The 18,437-nt window shown below is 38.9% G+C and overlaps 1 protein-coding gene across 1 annotated transcript in view; it reads right to left on the bottom strand.

The window, feature by feature from the left end:
* The window catches only part of SPTLC2 (serine palmitoyltransferase, long chain base subunit 2), a 169,077-nt gene that overhangs the window by 93,517 nt on the left and 57,123 nt on the right, over positions 1-18,437 (bottom strand). The window contains exons 5-7 of the mRNA XM_006884770.1: positions 13,592-13,746; positions 11,369-11,517; positions 3,386-3,510 (exon numbers count right to left, since the gene is read on the bottom strand). Coding sequence (XP_006884832.1) covers positions 3,386-3,510; positions 11,369-11,517; positions 13,592-13,746 — 429 coding nt within the window. The remainder of the gene's footprint in view (positions 1-3,385; positions 3,511-11,368; positions 11,518-13,591; positions 13,747-18,437) is intronic.

Below are 18,437 nucleotides of genomic sequence, written 5' to 3'. Positions count from 1 at the left end.
ACTCAATCCCCTCATACCCCTCCCACCGCCCCAAGTACATTCCACTATGCAACCTTAATTGTGGACTCTTGTGATAACCATAATACCCTATCATACAGTGCTTTAAAATTATTCTCTCCCTCATCTGTTTCAGTGCAGTATACGCAATTTATCCAGTTTTTCTCAGTCTTACCCCAACCCTGATATCAGTCCCATTTTATAGCAGTGGCACCATGCAATATTTGTCCTTTTGTGACTAAGATATTTCACTCAGCATAATGTCCTCCAGGGTCACACATTTTGAATAATATTGCATGAGTTCCTTGTTTTTTAATGCAGCGTAGTATTCCATTGTCCGAATATACCACAGCTTCTCTATCCATTCGTTTGTTGATGGGCACCTGGTTTGTTTCCAACTCCTTGCTATTGTGGACAAAGCCGCGATAAACACGGATGTGCATATATCTGCTTGGATGTCAGTTATGGTCTCTTTTTCTTATTCTTAACATTTAACATTATAAATTTTCGTCAAGCATACGTTTAGCCTTTATCCTACAAACTGAGTTACACTGCATTTCTATTTAGTTCGGAATGTCTTCTAGTTTTCTTTGTGTTTTCTTCTTTGAGCTATGAGTTATTTAGAAGTGTGCTTAATTTTCATATATTCAAGGATTTTATTTTTTTACAAATAGCTTTATGTCACTGGAAGCTGAGCTAAAAAATTCAGCTGCTAACAAAAAGGTTGGTGGTTTGAGCCCATCATTTACTCTTTAAGAGATAGGTGAAATAGACTGTGTTTACCAAGACTTGCAGCCTTAGAAAACCCTACAGACAGTTTTACTCAGGCCATCCCTTTTCAGTCACTTGCTATGCACCTGAGAGCTGGACAATGAATAAAGATGACAGAAGAAGAATTGATGGCCTTTAGCGGTAGTATTGGAGAAAAGTACTGAAAATTCCATGGACTGTCGTCAAAAGTGTTAACAGGCACATCTTGGAGAAAATTAGCCAGAGTGTTCCATGGAGGCAAAGATGACAAAGCTTCATTTCACATCCTTTGGCACATTCTTAGGAGAGATTATTCCTTGAGAGGTACATCATGCTTGGAAAGGTAGAGGGTCAACAAAAGAAAGGAAGACCCTCAACTAGATGGATTGACACAGTGACTGGTGCAACGGGCTCAAGAGCATCAGAGATGACTAGGATGGACCAGGATAGGACAGGGTTCAGAGTTGTACTCGACTTGATGGCACCTAAGAGCAGCAGCAGCAACAACAGGGTCACTAAGAGTAAGCACTGAATCAACTTGACAACAGTAGATTAGATTTCATTTTGTGTTGGGGATTTTTTTGGTGGGTTTTTTTGTTGTTGTTGTTGTTATTAAAAATAGACTTTTATTTGTTTGGTGACAGAAAAGACATTATCAAAGGTGGGTAAACACAGCACAACTTAACGAAGGCAAAGGATGACACAAAAGTCTACAAGAAAAGGGACTATTTGGATAAAAGCCACAACAAACATAACTTTGCAAGAACACTAATAACAGCCAAAATATATGTATGTGTTCATATAAATTCATATATTATGCTTACAAATAAGCACGTAAGAATGTCCAGGTGTGCATATATAGGTGTTTCTATAAGGAAATGTATATACAAACTTGTGTGTATTGCATGTATGTTCCTTTATGAAATAAAACACACAAGGAGCACAGTTACACATACTTCCTATATATAATCAAGATTGATTTACTGGCTTTAAGGGCTTAGGATCATAATCTTATAACTAAATCAAATGGCAGAAAAGGAATGTTTCACATCCTAATTCTTAAGTAGCTTCTCGGGTCTTTTTATATCTGGAACAAAAAAGAAAGAAGCCAAAGATTCAAAGACAAAACTAGTCTCCAGGACAAATAGTCTACACGAATCATGGTCTCACCTACCGTGAGACCAGAAGAACCAGATGGTGCCTGGCTACCACTATCAACTGTTCCCATCAGGGACAAAACTGACAGTTCTGGATAGAACAAAAGAAAAATGTAGGGCAAAACTCAAATTCCTAAAAAAGCCAGATTTACTGGACTGGTAGAGTCTTGGGGAACCCCAGAGACTATCAATTTAAGACAATCTTTAAATGTGGAACTCAAATTATTTTCTTTGAGTTTAACTTTCAGGCAAAGGACAGAGTGGCTCATAGAATAAATATCACAATTTAAAAAAAATACTGTGTTCCTCTAAATGGTCATCCACATGAGACCTACCATTTACTCTACATAAAGACAAAAAGGTAAGGAGGAATAGGAAGACAAATCAATGTAAATGGACCAACCAGAATGGCAATGAGAATGCTGACACATTGAGAGAGGAATGACCAATGAGGCTGAGTGATACATAAAGAAAGAAAACACAAACTCAGTCTAATGCATTTCTAACCATGGTGACCCGACACTGGGCTTCTGTCCTCACTGGAGGAGATAACCCATCCTTCTCCCACAGTGCAGCTGGTGGACAGAAACTCCTTTTGGTGAGCAGCTCTAATGTATAGAAACTGTTAAATAAAAAGTCTGATATTGTTGTGTAAGCTTTCACCAAATACACACCATTTTAAAATGGCAAAAAGCTGCACTGCAATCCCAGAGATGTGTGGTTTGAATCCACCAGATGATTTGCTGGAGAAGGAAGGACAATCTCCTCCTGTACCAGTCAGATCTGAATTGATGGCACATGTACAAAAAAGAATAAAATGAAATAAAATTTAAAAAAAAAATATCATTTTCAAAGTCTCCTATTTTTTCTTTCTTTAGCTGCCTCCTTGACAAGTTATTTCTATATAAGGGGAAAAAGGAATACATAAACATGCACAGACATTCTATATGCCCATGTATCTCAGTAATTTTTTTCTACATAAGAAAAACTTATCATTAAATAATTTGCCATGACAATTTTTTTCTTCCATAGTTTTAGTATTTTTACAAGTTATTTATCAGAGTTGAAGAAAAACTGAAATTCAAAAAGCCATCTAATGCAAGAAGAAATAAATACGAGTTTTAGCAAGAAAAGCACCAATTACTTTAAGTCTTGTGTAGAAATATTAGTAGAACTATCACGGAGTAAACTAAGCTACAAGAAGCCCTGGTGACAGGTGGCTAAGTGCTTGGCTGCCTGAGAGACTGGCAGTCTGAACCCACCAGCTGCTCCATGGCAGAAAAGGCATGGAATCTGCTTCTGTGAAAACTAGAGCCTTCGAAACCCTGGGGAGCAGTTCTACTCTGTCTTACTGGGTTGTCACAAGTTGGAATGGACTACATGGTAATGAGTTTGGGAAAACTTTGAAGTTCAAAACTGAATGCTTCTCAAAACAAAACAAGATCTATACAAAGGGAGGTTCTGGTAAATGACAGTCTTACTTTGCCAACAAGAGCAGGAATGTTCATTGAATTGGTTGCAAATCCCATGCCATAAGTCATAGCAGCCTCTACTCCCAGGAAATTTGCCACAAGTTTCTCCAGTTCTTCATGCTTGTCCAGGTTTCCTGTGTGAAGAAGTCACAGATCCCAAATTTAAGATTTACTCATCACTTAAAAAAAAATCCACATGTTGCAACCATTACAGACTAAAGATCAGGGAGGAGTCCATATTATGATGTGCGATGGCTCAGAACCTAGGGTAGAATTTTTGCAAATATAATGACCAATAATTTCTCCCATCACTGTTCACTGTGCTTTAACTTCTATCAGGAGGTGGGGGTCCATGATCCCTCCCCTATAAATCTGGCTGGGTTTCTGACTTGCTTTGACCTATGCGACACAGAGTCAATGCTGCTGCACCGTTTGTTCTAAGGTTCTAAGCGTAGGTCCAAAAGGCCTCACAATGCCTATTTTCACCCTTTTGAAATGAGTTGTTACGCAAAGCAGTTTAACTAATCTTTTGGAAAGCGGGGCCCTACGGAGAAAATAGGACGCTCTGGTGGTCTTGTGGTAAGAAGCTTTGCTGCAATTCCAAAGGCACATGTTTCTAATCCATCAGCTGCTTCACAGGAGAAACATGAGCAAATCTCCCATGTGATTTACTACCTCTGAAAAACCACTGGAGAATCTGCAAGGGGTTGGTTCTGACACAAGAGCATAACACAACAAAAGGAGAAAGCAGGGTTCTAGAAGGGAAGAGACGACAAAGAGAGAGATAGCCTGCTAACCGGCAACCACACCTGCCATCAGCTTAGGGGTCAGTCATGTGAATGAAGCCATCCTGCATGCTCCATTCTCAGTCTTCATGCCCCAGTAACAATGCTAAGGAGAGCCCATAAGGTTTATCTCCATAAACTGCAGAACCATGAACAGCTAAATGTTTGTTGGAGTTTTAAGTTTTAGGATGGTCCATTATCCAAGAAGAAAAAAAAAAGTCAACACACACCTTCCTCCACTGGATCCACTGGAATCTGACGGACAAATCTATATTATGTTTTTACATTACTACTCAAATAGTGATTGCAGTTCAAATCCACCAGCTGCTTTGCTGGAGAGAGAGGAGAAACCTCCTCCAGTGCAATTCAGAGCCTGTGAAAACTCACTGGAAGGTCAACTAGGAGTTAGTTCTAACTGGAAGGCACCTAACAACAACGAGCTAATGCTGAAGGAAGGGTGACATCAATGCTGAGACAGAAGAACCTGGGTTTTATTAGTTCCCAAGGCTTAAGCAAGTCAGTAAATTTCCATCTCTGATTTTTATCTGCTAAACATTACATGATGTAATTGTAAAGGTCGAAAGAGATAATATATTCAAGTACTTTATAAAATATAAAGGGTCATAAGAATGTAAGGTATAATTACTAGATGTTGTATAGTACGTATGGTATAATTACTATATACATAATGTTCCCTTTACCATATCACTGATAAAATGCCATGGGTCCAACCAGAAATACTTTGTTTTAATGATGGAGAAAGAAAACGTTCTAGTTAAATTAAAAACATCACAAAACAAATGGAAAAAGAGGAGGAAGGAAAAAACCCATAAAACCTCCATTTTTAATTAATTAGTAGACACCTATAATTCTTAACATAATTAATGAAATGGAAATACACAACATAAGCAAGAGACAGACTATGTTCTATGAACTTTCAGGAAACTACTGAACAATATAAACTCTTTGAGGATAAGAGAGTTTATTAAAAAAAGAAAAGATGGGCTACAGAAAATAAAGAATTTGAAACAGCAGGGGAAGAAAATTCTCAAGTCAACACTTAACGTTCCTCTCCAAAATAAAGTGCCAGCACTGAGCTATAGAGAAGTCCTAGGGACAACCAGTTCTGATTAAACCAGGAGGCAGGATGGAAATATCTTAAGGAGACACTTTAACACTACTCAGCAGATAAAAAGAAGAAAGATTTCAAGATTCTGTTTTCTAGAAGATAATAAATGTCAATAAGCCAAGAATACACAAGGCAAAGAAAGACTCAACCAAGTCTCCTCCAGAGCATTAAAATTGTGAGGAATCAAAACAATAAAAATGTTCATCATGAAGCTTGCAAAGTATAGTTTAGATAACTACAAAAAGATCTCCTTTTTTTCTTTTTTTTTACTGAATTATTCTTGGTTCACATTATTAAAATTTTGACTATTTAGGTTTTAAAAATGTATACAACATGTATAAATATACTTTAAAAATTGAGCCCAAATTGAAAAATACTAACTTTTAATCTTCAAAAATAAATAAAATATAACCTGAAATTTTATGATCAAATACTATTAAGCGTATCTAAGCACTCCTATGGTATCTATGAAAACAAGTAACAAGCCTCTTTCTGATGTCACAAGAACACAGGAATAAGCATCTATGAAAATGTTGCTTTGCGCCATCAAGTCAGAACCAATTCATAGCTGACTCTCCAGCATGTTTGCAGAGGCAGCTAATCGCCTAGGACAAGTATGCCCATCTTTCTCTCATGCAGTAGCTGGTGGATTCCAATCACCTACCTTTGCGTTGGCAATGCTACTGGTTACCACTAAGCCACCAGGACTCTACGTGAAAATTTTAGGGGGGGGAAATGTCCCAAAGAAATTCAACACATTCTAACCTCCACAAGTGCTTACTTTTAACTGGAACCTGCTTTATGAGCAGCTCTGAATAACTTCTAGGAAGAAGTGTTTATGTTTCTTAGCCTAAGGCAGTGATGCTCAAGTCTAGGAGATTTTGGAATGATTATTGCCTGAATGACTACAGGAATGACCTGACAAACTTCACTTAGCAACAAAACTAAAAGCCTTGAAATTGTAGACTGTATATATGATATAAAAAGTTCCATTTAAATAATGACGTAAACCAGTTACTGTAGAGTAATTTCCAACTCTGCAACTGTTTGCGTCAGAACATAATTGTGTCTCAAGGAGATTTCAATGGTTGATTTTCTGGAAGCAGATTGTCATCTTTCTTCCAAGGAACCTCCAACCTTTTCTTCAGCAGCTGAGCATGCTAACTGCCTGCACTACCCAGGTACTTGCAATAACAAGAATAGAAAGAGTCCTGAGAAAGACACTTTGTACATCAGGGTTCTTCACAGCTGCCAAAAGGTGGAAACAAGCCAAGTCTCCATCAAAAGATGGAGGATAAACAACACAACAAAAGAACAAAAGACAAAGGGATACTACTTAACCAATCTTGATAACATGTGATGGTATGGTTGGAGTTTGAGTAGATTATGTTGAGTGACATAAATCACAAAAGGACAAAACTTATGACCTCTTCTATATTAAAAGATGTTGGTGTTGTTATGTGCCATCCAGTCAACAATGACTCATAGAGACCCTATGAACAATAGCTCTGAACCCTGCCTTATCTTAAGCCAACCTAATCATCTCTGACACACCTGCCACAGTCACTGTGTCAACCCATCTTAATTAGAGTCTTTCTCTTCTGTGGTCACCCTCTACTCGACCAAATATGAAGTTCTTCTCCAAGGGTTGGTCCCTCCTGGCAATATGCCTAAAATATGTGAGACAGGGCTTCTAAATCCCTGCTTCCAAGGAGCAGCTTGGTTTCACCCTCTTCAGGCCAGACCTGTTTGTTCTCTTGGTAGTTCATGGTATGTCCAATACTCTTCTCCAGCACTACAACTCAAAGGCATTGATTCTTCATCTCTCCTCTTCAGTTGCTATCCAGCTCTCTGATGCATAGAAAAACAATTGAAAGGACCATGTGCTGGATCAGGTGCACCTTAGCCTCTAGACTGACATCATTGCTCTTCAGGACTCTGGAGAGGTTCCTGACAGCCAACTTTCCTAGTACAACTCATCTTTTGATTTCCTGACTGCTAGTGCCAAAGAGTACTGATTATGTATCTGAGAAAGATGACATTCTTAAGAACCTCAATCTCTTCTCCATCATGGTGCTGCCAACTGGCTGGTGGTGGAGAGCAGCAATCCATATTGAAGATTGTAGTCCTTGACTTTCTGCTGCAAATGCTTAAGTCCTCTACAATTCTGGCGAACTAGGTTGTATCATTTGTATAATGCAGGTTGTTAATGAGTCTTCCTCCAATCCTAATATCACATTCTTCTTCATAAAGTCCAGCCTCTCAAATGATCTGTTCTGCTTACAGACTGAAAAGGTATAGAGAAACAATATAACCCTGATGCACTCCTTTCTTTAACTTGAATCATGCAGTCTTCTTTTGCTCTATTTGTCCAAAAGCTTCCTGGTCTAAGTATAGGTTTTGCATGAGCACAATGAAGTGTTCTGAGTTTCCCATTCTTCTGAATGCTAGTCATAATTTGTTGTGACCTACACAGTTAAATGCCTTTGCACAGTTTATAAAACACAAACATCCTTATGGTATTCTCTGCTTTCAGTCAAGATCCATCTGATACTGGCAATAATATCCCTAGGGCTATGGCCTCTTCTAAACCCGGCTTGTATTCCTGCCAGTTCTGTCAATGTTCTTGTCATTTTTGGATAATCTTCAGCAAGAGTTGGCTTGCATGTGTTATTGGTGATGTTGTTGCTGTGTACCAGAGAGTCAGAACTGACCCATAGCTGACGTTCCAGCAGGTTTTCAGAGGCAGTTAATCACACAGGAGGAGATTCCCCATCCTGTGGAGCAGCTGGTAAGATTTAAAACACGTGCCTCTGGGATTACAGCACAGCTTTTTGTCACTAGACCACCAGAGCTCACTGTCTGATAATTTCCACACTCTGTTGGGTTACCCTTTTTGTTCCCCCCAAAATGGGAATAAATATGGATCTTTTCTAGTCAGTTAGTCAGTCAGGTAGCTTTCCTCCAGATTATGTGACACAACCCAATGAGTACATCCAGGGCTGCATTTGTTTGTTGAAATATGTTAGTTGGGATTCTGTCAATTCCAGGGGCCTAATTTTTTGCCAATTTCTTCAGAACAGTTTGAACTTCCTCCTTTATTACCATTGCTTCTTCATCACATGCTATTTCATGAAATTGTTGGCCAATTCTTTTTAGTACTCTGTCTATTCCTTCCATCTTCTTATGACATTTCCTGGATTATTCAACATTCTGCCCATAGCAACTTTTAAGTATTACAACTGAGGCTTGAATTTGTTCTCCAAAGTTCCTTCAGTTTAAGAAATGCCAATAACAAAAGGCAAATGTATACAGATGAATTAGTAGTTATCAGGGACAGAAAGAAGAGGGAGGATGGGAGTGGTGAACAGTGATGGTAAAACCACACGGAAAGACTGCAGAGCTGATTACTGTAATTGCTCCAAGTGTAATATTTGTATCTAAAACAAATTGGGGGGAAAAGTTGTGGAGGTTGCTTATTTATAACCAAATTATCTTGCGAGATTTGGCTCCTTGCTTGGAAAGTTTGGTAAAGTATGACTGAGAAACCACACTGATTAAGGGTAGTTTTGCAGAGCTGATTGCTGTAATTGCTATCAGTAAGTGTGCTATGTATAAATACATTAAAACAAAGAGGCAGGAATAGTGGCAGAGGCTGCTTATGCACAACCAAATACCTTGTGGGATTTGGGCTCCTCGGTTGGAAAGTTTAGGATCACAGTTTCATGAGATCGCATAGTTAATTGGCCTAATAACCTGCTTAGTGCGTCTGTGGTATCTCCTAGCTTGTTGCATGATGCCTGGGGATTTGAAGCTTACAAGCAGCCACCCAAGGCACAATAATTGGTCTCTATTCACCTGAAACAACAGAGAAAGATAAGGAATAGGAGGAAGATATGGAAATGTGTGGCTAATTGTTTCCATAAACCATTGCGTCCTTTGCCACAAGACTACAGAATTGGATAGTGTCTGGCTATAATTACTACATATTTTGATTAAAGATTCCATGGAATAATTCTGATCAAATGAGGGAACATATAGAACAGAACTAAAAATTCTCTTTGGTGCCGGATTTTCTGAAACCATGGAAGGTAGATGAACTCCTAACACTATTGCCCTGAAATAATTCTTAAACCTTAAGCCAAAAATACCTCCTACTGTCTTTTGAAAACTGAACAATAATTTAGTTTGTTGTTGTTGTTAGGTGTTACTGAGTGTGATCGATAGCAACCCTATAAACAACCGATCTGAATGAACCCTGTCTAGTAGTTTAAAAGAAAAGGAATGGGGGGGAGATTGCTTTGAGCAAGATACTCTTTTCAGAGTTCTTAATGGGTGAAAAATGATTCAGCAATTGCCATTTTCAATTCTATCAATAGATCAAATGGCAAACAAGTGCTTCTGTAAGAGCTGCACAGCAACGGATCTGTTCCCCATTGTATTTTCACCCTAAGGAGGAAACAAACAGCTGTGTCCAACTCAGAGACAGTGGCTAACCATACCAACAATCCATTCCCTGCATCGGGTCCCCAACAGTTTCAGGAGGAAGGGCTGCGGGCAGAACTTCTGGAGAGCAACATTACAACACACATTTAAAGCCATTCGACTGGAGGTTGTTAATCAGTGTCATACAAGGCTGTGTTTTCTACCTGAATCAAAAGACATGTGCAATAAATGTGGTTTGCAGTCCACATTTACAGTAGAAACGACAAGTTGTTGTTTTTTTTAATTGAACCATTTTTTAACTGGTTTGAAGTCCTGGCTCTTTTAAGAATTATCTACATGACATCAAACTGTAACAGTAACCTGAAAGACAGGAATTTAAAAAGGAAGGAAGGAATAACAGACACGGGAGTGAGAATAACTAAACAACTTGAAGAATGTAAAGAATGGAATATCTAAATCATGGAGGCTGAACTGGTATGGGTTTTACTGTGTATAATCTCAAGAAGAAAAAAAATTCATGTAATAAAAGTAACATTTCTTGAGTAATTGACTTATTAATACTTAACATGAATTATTGTTGGTAGGTGACACCGAGTCAAGTAAGACTCATGGTGACCGTGTGAACAGTAGCTCTGCGCCCACTGCTAAGTCACTGTGTCAAGCCATCTCACGGAGAGTCTTCTCTTCTGCTGACCCTCCACCTTGCTAAGCATGATGTCCCTTTCCAAGGAATAGCCCCTCCTAACAACACTGACATAATCACTGCAGCAATAGGTTCAAGAATATGTCAGAAATGGTGAGGATGGCAGAGGATAGGACAGGATTCAGACCTGTTATTCACAGGATCACTATGAGTTGTTACTAGATTCAACAGCACCTAAAAACAACATGCCCAAAGTACATTAGAGGAAGCTTCGCCATTTTTAAGATAACCCTTTGATCAAAATGTGTATGAACAATTGAATGAAAATTTAAATAGAAAAAATATCCACAGATTTTATTATGCTGAAATTATTTTTACCCTATTTTACCTGTATGAAAACAGATGAACTGTCATCTGCTCATACACTCAGGTCTATTAAGTGACACTCTTAACTACTAATTGCAAGACAAAATAAAGTCAACATTAAGTTTATAAATGAAATAGATACTTAGGGACATTTCTTAAGAGACATTCTTTATATATAATACAGTTGGAAAGAGTAAATATCTCTCAGTATTTGTTGGAAGTAGTGTAAGATCCATTTATTTAAGAAAAAGGACACATCCTTTTTTTAAAAATTTTTTTTTTAGGACACATTCTTTATGTGATCTAAGTTTTACTGCAAAGTGAGTGCTTGTCTGTTTAACACTCTAGTTATCAGTATTATTCTGTTCTGAGTTAAAAAAAAAGCCATATGTCAAATGCAACTTTGCTGTCAGATGTTCTCAAGTTCAGCTCCAACTCACAGTGACCAGATGCACAAGAGAACACTGCTGGTTCTGAGCCATCCTCAGAAGCTCCGCTATACCTAAACCCACAGTTGTAGCCACTGTGTTAATTCATTTCATTGAGGGTCTTTCTTTTTATCAATGACATTTTACTCTATTGAGTATAAGGTCTTTCTGCAGGGAAATGTAACCTATACTTACCAATTTCCTGCCTAGTGCTGCACACGCCAACTCCGTATTCCTCAAGGACTTTCGCAGCTGCTTCTTGACATGGTCCAGAATTCCGTGCAAACCCAAGATAGTTGTAGGAACCCATGTTTATAACACCTTTAATTATATTCCCTGTGTACCTGTGTTTCAACAGAATAAAATCAAATGAGACAGGACACACAAACAGCCACGAGAAATAATATACTCACAAGAAGGATAGTACTACAGATTTTAAAAAGCAAATGGTGAAGCAATTACAGTTATTGCTCACAGGCGTTATGATTTTTCAACTCAAGAGTGACCCCAGGTGACACAACAGAAGTGCTCCCTAAGGTTTCCTAGGCTGTAATTCTTATGGGACCACATCACCATGTTTCTCTCCCACAGAGCTACTGGGTGAGATCAAATGGCCAACCTTTTGGTTAGTGAAGGCCAGTTCCTATCCCCTGAACCACCAGGATTCCCTAACTTATGCGGTTAAGGCCCTATTCCTGTAAATCAGAAAACTGTGGAGACATGACTCTAGTAGATATACTACATACATATGTATCTCTCAGGAAAGATCTAGAGGGAAAATAACACACAACAAACTAGTAAGAGTGGTTCCCACTGAGAGTATAGGAGGATTTATTTGTTGGGAAATAGATTTACAAAAGGACAGAGGTTGGCTGTCACAGTGAAACTTCACTTTGAATTTTCATGGAAAACTTGCATTATCTAAACAATAAAAAATAAGATGATAAAAAGTATTCTAAACCACCTAATAATTTAATTCAAAACACTCCATGCAACCTTGAATCATTTATAGAAAAATATCTAAAAATTAATTTAAGACACATAGTTTTGGCACAACAGAAATGAAATAATATGCTGGTTTTTTGGGGTTTTTTTGTACTAGTGGGTTTTTTTTTAAATTGAGATTTTAATGAACGTTTAGAACTTGGATTTCCATTCAGTCATTGCTGCACATTTTCCTCCCTGTCCCCCCTCTCCCCAGTTCACTTTTTTTGGGGGGGGGAAGTTATCTTATTCTTATAGTCTCCCTACCCCCAAACCACTTTACTATGCAGCTCTTACTCTGGATTCTTGTCATGACAATAACACCTAATCATATATTCCTTTTATACAGTTCTCTCCCTCATCTGTTTCAATGCCGTGTACATTATTTATCCCATCCCCTCTTTTCTCAGTTTACCCACAATCTCCATGTCAGTCCTGTTTTATAACGTGGCATTATGCCATATTTGTATTTTTGGGACTGAGATATTTCACTCCGCATAATGTCCTCCAGGGTCACCCATTTTGTATATTTCATGAGTTCTTTGTTTTTCAGTGCTGCGTAATATTCCATCGTGTGAATATAACATAGCTTCTCTAGCCATTCATTTGTTGATGTGCACTTGGATTGTTTCCAACTCTTTGCTATTGTGAACAAAGCCCCAATATACATGGATGTGCATATATCTGCTTTGGTGGCAGTTCTGCTTTCTTTAGGGTGTATTCCCAGTAGTGGAATTGCTGGGTCAAATGGTATTTCTATTTCCAACTTTTTGAGAAAGCACTATACTGCTTTCCATAGTGGTTGTACCATTTTACACTCCCATCAACAGTGAATAAGTATTTCAGTAACCTCATCAATATTTGTTGTTTGCTGTTCTGTTAAATTTTGTTATTCTTACTGGGGTCAGGTGATATCGCATAGTTGCTTTGATTTGCATCTCTCTTAGAACTAGGGATTCTGAACACTACTTCATGTGTTTGTTGACCATGTGAATGTCTTCTTTGGTGAAGTGTCTGTTCATATACTGTGCCCCTTTTGCAACTGGGTTGTTTACCTTTATCTTTTTGTTGGGGGTCTTTTTTTAACTAAGTAAAATTGTATTCTCAATTACTATGTAACTTACTATCAAATATAACATAACAGAAAAATTATATAGTTCCAACTGTTACTGTTATGTGCCATCAAATTGCAACCAACTCATAACTGATCCTCTAGTGGGATTTCAGAGGCAGTGAATCATATGGGGATTGAATGTCCATTCTTCTCCCGCAGAACAGCTGGTGGATTCAAACTGTGCCTCAAGGTAGGCAGCGCAGCTCCTTACCACTAGATCACCAGATCTCCCTTAAAAGTTCCAGTACTAAAAAACAATATGCAAAGAAATGAGAGTACTCTCAGTGATGTTTTCAGAATATTTTTTGCAAATGACTCACTTGAAAGACCAGTTGTAATCATGTGACTGCCTCTCCATGATGTCCACTCTGGCTCCAGGCACACTACAGATCGGTCGATTCCAGTTGTCTCTGATTCGCATGTAGAGGTTTCTTGTATAAAAGTTTTCAAAGTCCTGATACAGTGACACAAAGTCCTGCCAACAAATGAGATGGTAAATTTAGTTGAATTAGGTAAAAAGGAAAAGAAATCACAACTTGCCTTTTCATATTGCCAAGAGCACCTGAGAATGAGAAGACAATTATGCTTAGTTAACTGATACGGTAAACATCTGAAAACACATGAATTCCCTGCATTTGTTTAAAAACAACTCTGAAGTCTAATAAAAATCCCCTAGCTTGTATGGCTGGCCTATATTAAACAGTGCCAAGTGATCATCTGACTGCAGGAATGTGATGGTAAAGACATAATAAGTGGACACTATAAAAACAAAACATATGGTATAATTCATCATTAAATGGCTTCCTTTGCAAAAAAATTCCAAGTATTGCCCACTTATAATATATTAGAGGAAACTGCAGTCCCCTCTTGCAAAAAACTCTTATCATTCTGGTTTCAAGCAAAATTACAATTACTTTCTCTTCAGATTTGGGGAGATCAAAATGAAACAGATTTAAAGAAAAATGACAAACAAGAGATACTATAAAGAAAATGGCTCTGAAAGCAAAGAAAGAAGCCCCTGCCCCTCCCAAAACTGAAGCCTAAGCAAAGGCTTCAAGGCCAAGAAGGCAGTGAAGAGCAGACACAGCCACAAAATAAGATGATCCTCATGTCACCCACCTTCTGTCGGCCTACGATGCTGAGATTCCGAAGGCAGCCCAAATATCCCCAGAAGAGCACTCCCAGGATAAGCTTGACCATTATGCCATCATCAAGTTTCTCCTGACCACAGAGTCAGCCATGAAGAAAATAGAAGATAACCAGACACTTGACACAAAGTCAAGGGCAAGAAAAACCAAATCAAACAAGCTGTAAGAAAGCTTTATGACACTGATGTGGTCAAGGTCAACATCTTGATTAGGCCTGATGGAGAGTTGTTTGACTTGCTTTGCTTCTGACTATGCTGCTCTGGATTTTGCCAATGAAACTGGGATCATCTAAGCTAAGTCAAGTGGCTTACTAAACACAGATTTTTCACACACATGAAATACTATAAGGTGATTATAGGAGGCTTCTACTTAGGGCTTTCCCTCACGTTCAAGGATATAAATAAATCCTCCCTTTACCTACCTGAAATCATTTCACATTCAAATTTAACTGCGTGAGATTGGGTCATAGTAGAGCTGAAATGAATGCATACAGTGTTATGCCCAGTGTGTCTACGGCCACTGAGCAGCACACATGTGACCAGACCACAGGAGATTTACTTTTACTCTTGAGGGGATAAGAAAACAAACAAGAAAGCAAGCTATACTGCAGCTTCAGTAAAGATGGCAAGTACACTGAGCTGCTAGTCCTCAGAGCTCAGTGACACAACCTAACTCAACCTGAGAAGTAAGCTAAGTAAAAACATCCGAGCTTTAAGTCGTATCTTGGAAAATGATTTTCATTGCCAAAGAAGATCCTACATAGAACTTCAAAATCTGCAACCGTCCGAAACAATTCTTTAAAAAAAATTCCTCACTGTAGTAGAGTGAGACAGAGTCAGTCATAGCTGACCCGTTAGCGTGTTTTCAGAGGCGTGCGTCACACGTGAGGAGACTGCCTGTCTTTCTCCTGTGGAGCTGTGCCGGTCTACTAATTAACCATACCATAGATACAATCTTACATAGAGCTGGGCAGAGTCAGAGAGCACTATAAAAATTGCAGTACCTGATACCATCTCTTTTGTATTTACATACCATTTCTCCATTGTTTACATTCCCTTAAGATAGAAAATAAGAGTCTCTATGTGAACGACAAGGCTTGTCATTTACTTCCAAAAAGTAACACAGCCTTGAAAACCCTGCACTGCAGTTCAATTCTACAGCGTACAGGGGTGTCAAGAGTTGGAATCAATAGATGACAACAGGATAATGGAGGATAGGAAATAACCACAAATGTTGTGCCAATCACAACTGGATATTTATTAACTTGTATGTATCTTCTGATGAGAACAGATAGACTCAAATTCTAATTAGAATTTTTTTTAAATAAACATTTTTCATCGTGGGTTTATTATTCAAAGGGGAGAAAATAGTCCAAATACTCTTAAATTCACATTAAATGAGGTAAATACTACTAACTCTTTTAGAGAGACTGAGTAAGATGGGTTCAATAATGTAACTGCACTGAAACAGAGGAGGGAGAGAACCGTTTAAAAGAGAGATATAACTGGGTATTTCTGTCATCACAGGAGACTAGAGCGAGGGCTACATGGTGGAGGGGACCTGGGGGAGGGTTTGTAAAACAATGAAAGAATCTTTTCTTTTACTTTTCCATAATTTTTGGACTCATGTACTTATAACTTGTTAGTCAAATTTGTGTCTTCTAGGTTGCAACACCCCCATGATACATCTTCAAGGATATGAACATGTACAGCCAAGCACAATCAATAAGAGTGCATCTAAATTCCAAAATCAATCTCCATAATAGTCTATGTGTTTCCTACTGCCAAAGGGGCCCTTTAGAGTAGTGAGAGAAGATCTTCACCCTGAAACCCACAGCGTCCCTTTTCAGCAGGAAGTAGCTAAGAGAATACGCCATCCCCTTTTCCTTATGACTCAGGGTGAAGTCTCTCTCAGGGAGGAGTGATAGGGAATGGCAAAGGACACACTGACAAAGAAGATTAATCAGAACTGGCTTTGACAAGCACTGTGGCATTTGGACAAGAACAAACTGGGAGGAGGGTAGAGAGAATAGTGCAACAATGAATGAGTGGAAGCCCCAAATCTCTGTAAATGTTTATGAAAATTAATAAAATATAATTATAGAAAAAAAAATAACTCTTTTAATGAAACCATTATAGATTTCATTTTCTTATCGTGTTAAACAGTGCACATGAATGTTCAAGGGATTAACATCAATACTTTAGAGACAAAGTTCTTCAAAGACAAATTTTTATTAATACCGAAGAGTTACTACAGTTTTTTTGTTTTGACTATATACACATATGGGAAAAATCTTGCAGAATCAGGGCCTGTATACCAGGTCATATAACTCCAAGATATTAGAAGGGCTGTAACAGATTAGAATGAGGATAAACTTTCCCCCCTCGCAGCCTGGGACTAAATCCAGGTAACCATGTCATAGCTGTGTGCGGTCAGAAGGAAAGGGATGAGCTCCAAACTCTTAGCAGAGACCCGAGAGAGTGACCAACTCCCTGGCCCAGGGGCAAATGTGAAAATTGAAAAAGGCAAGATGGCACAGTGAGGGATGTTAGAGACCAGAACAAGTGGGACAGAGGGCAGAAGAGGCCGGCTCTGGGGCACACTCTTCACTTCCCTTTACCCTCTAGCTACCACCCAGCTTGCTCTGCAGTTAGAAGGTTTGGTAGAGAACTGAAGGACAGTTCACCACATGTCCTGAAGCTTAGCAGAGAAGCAAGAAAAAGGAAGATGGTTATTATTTAGGGACACAGTTCTAGGCAATGAAAGGATCTATTTCCAAAAAGATCCCACAAATTTTAAATATTTTAGGGCTTCGAGTTAAACCAGAGAATACACTGTACTGTATATGTTGAGCCTTTGCTAATCTCCAACTAGTTTCCAATGCTCGATACATTAGAGAACAAGATGGTTCTCTAAAGCAAACAAGGTGACAGTTCCGTCCTCACCCCTCATGCCCATCCTCGCCCTTGCTCCTTTCCTCCCCACCTCCTCAGTTGAGTCACTATACAATGACCTTAGTCAGGGACAACGTGACCCTCATTTGCTCAGTCACTGAGCAAATATTTACTGAGCGGCTCCTTCCAGGCATTCCTCTAGGCTCTGTGGATAAAAATGAGGAAGCTCAAGTGGAATTTAGTGAAGCAGAGGACACATATACAGAGGATAAAATCACTCCCATATTCAGAAGGCTTTCTCTGGCAGGCAGCTAGGCAAAGGGAGAGCCAGAAACTAGTCTAGGTTTTCTAATTCTAAAGTTTGTCCCCCAAACTTAATGCCACATTACACACACACACACCCGGTGCCATTTTGTGAATCAATGTGATAATATTTTCTATTGCATTCAAAGCACTTTAAGACCACTATGTCATTGGCCTTCACACATTTTTCCTACAGCCTGCAGCTAGCACAGATCTTACACATGTCCAAAACGTTAATAAATATTCTCCTGGGTTCTTACACACACACACACACACACACACTCACACTCTCTCTCTCTCTCTCCCCTCCCCCCCCAATCTCAGACACAGGAATGCACACATTTAAAAGCCCTTCACTTCCCAGACTCCCTTGTGGTTGTGGGTAGATGTGATGTACAGTCTATTTGGGACAGGCACACACAAGATTTGCAAGGCAGAGGCCATTCGTTTGCAGGAGTGTAAGAAGCTAGTGCTGGTGGACCTTAGTGGTGGCAGTAACGGCTAGACTCCATGTTCCACAGCCCATTATTCCACAGCTGCACAGACATGGAGTGGTTTAGAAGTCAGCCCTGCATGTACTCCCTGCAGGAGCCGTTTCCTAATACAGGCTGGTTGCTTTGTCTGAGGAAGGGGACTTTAACTTCACTGTCCCAGCATCTATATAGAGTTTAACAAATGCCCAATTCTCTGTATTAATCCCTTGTTTGCTTAAATGACCTGTTAACTTCACTGAAACATGAATGTTTCCAAAATGTAGAAACTTTTTTTTTAGAAAATAACTATTTCATAAATTACTACACTGGTTTTACAGATTTAAAACA

The sequence above is a fragment of the Elephantulus edwardii genome, unplaced genomic scaffold (assembly GCF_000299155.1).
Source record: "Elephantulus edwardii isolate Elephantulus edwardi_28Jun2011 unplaced genomic scaffold, EleEdw1.0 scaffold00037, whole genome shotgun sequence".
Classification (NCBI taxonomy): Eukaryota; Metazoa; Chordata; class Mammalia; order Macroscelidea; family Macroscelididae; genus Elephantulus; species Elephantulus edwardii.
This window is presented reverse-complemented; position numbering and strand designations above follow the sequence as displayed.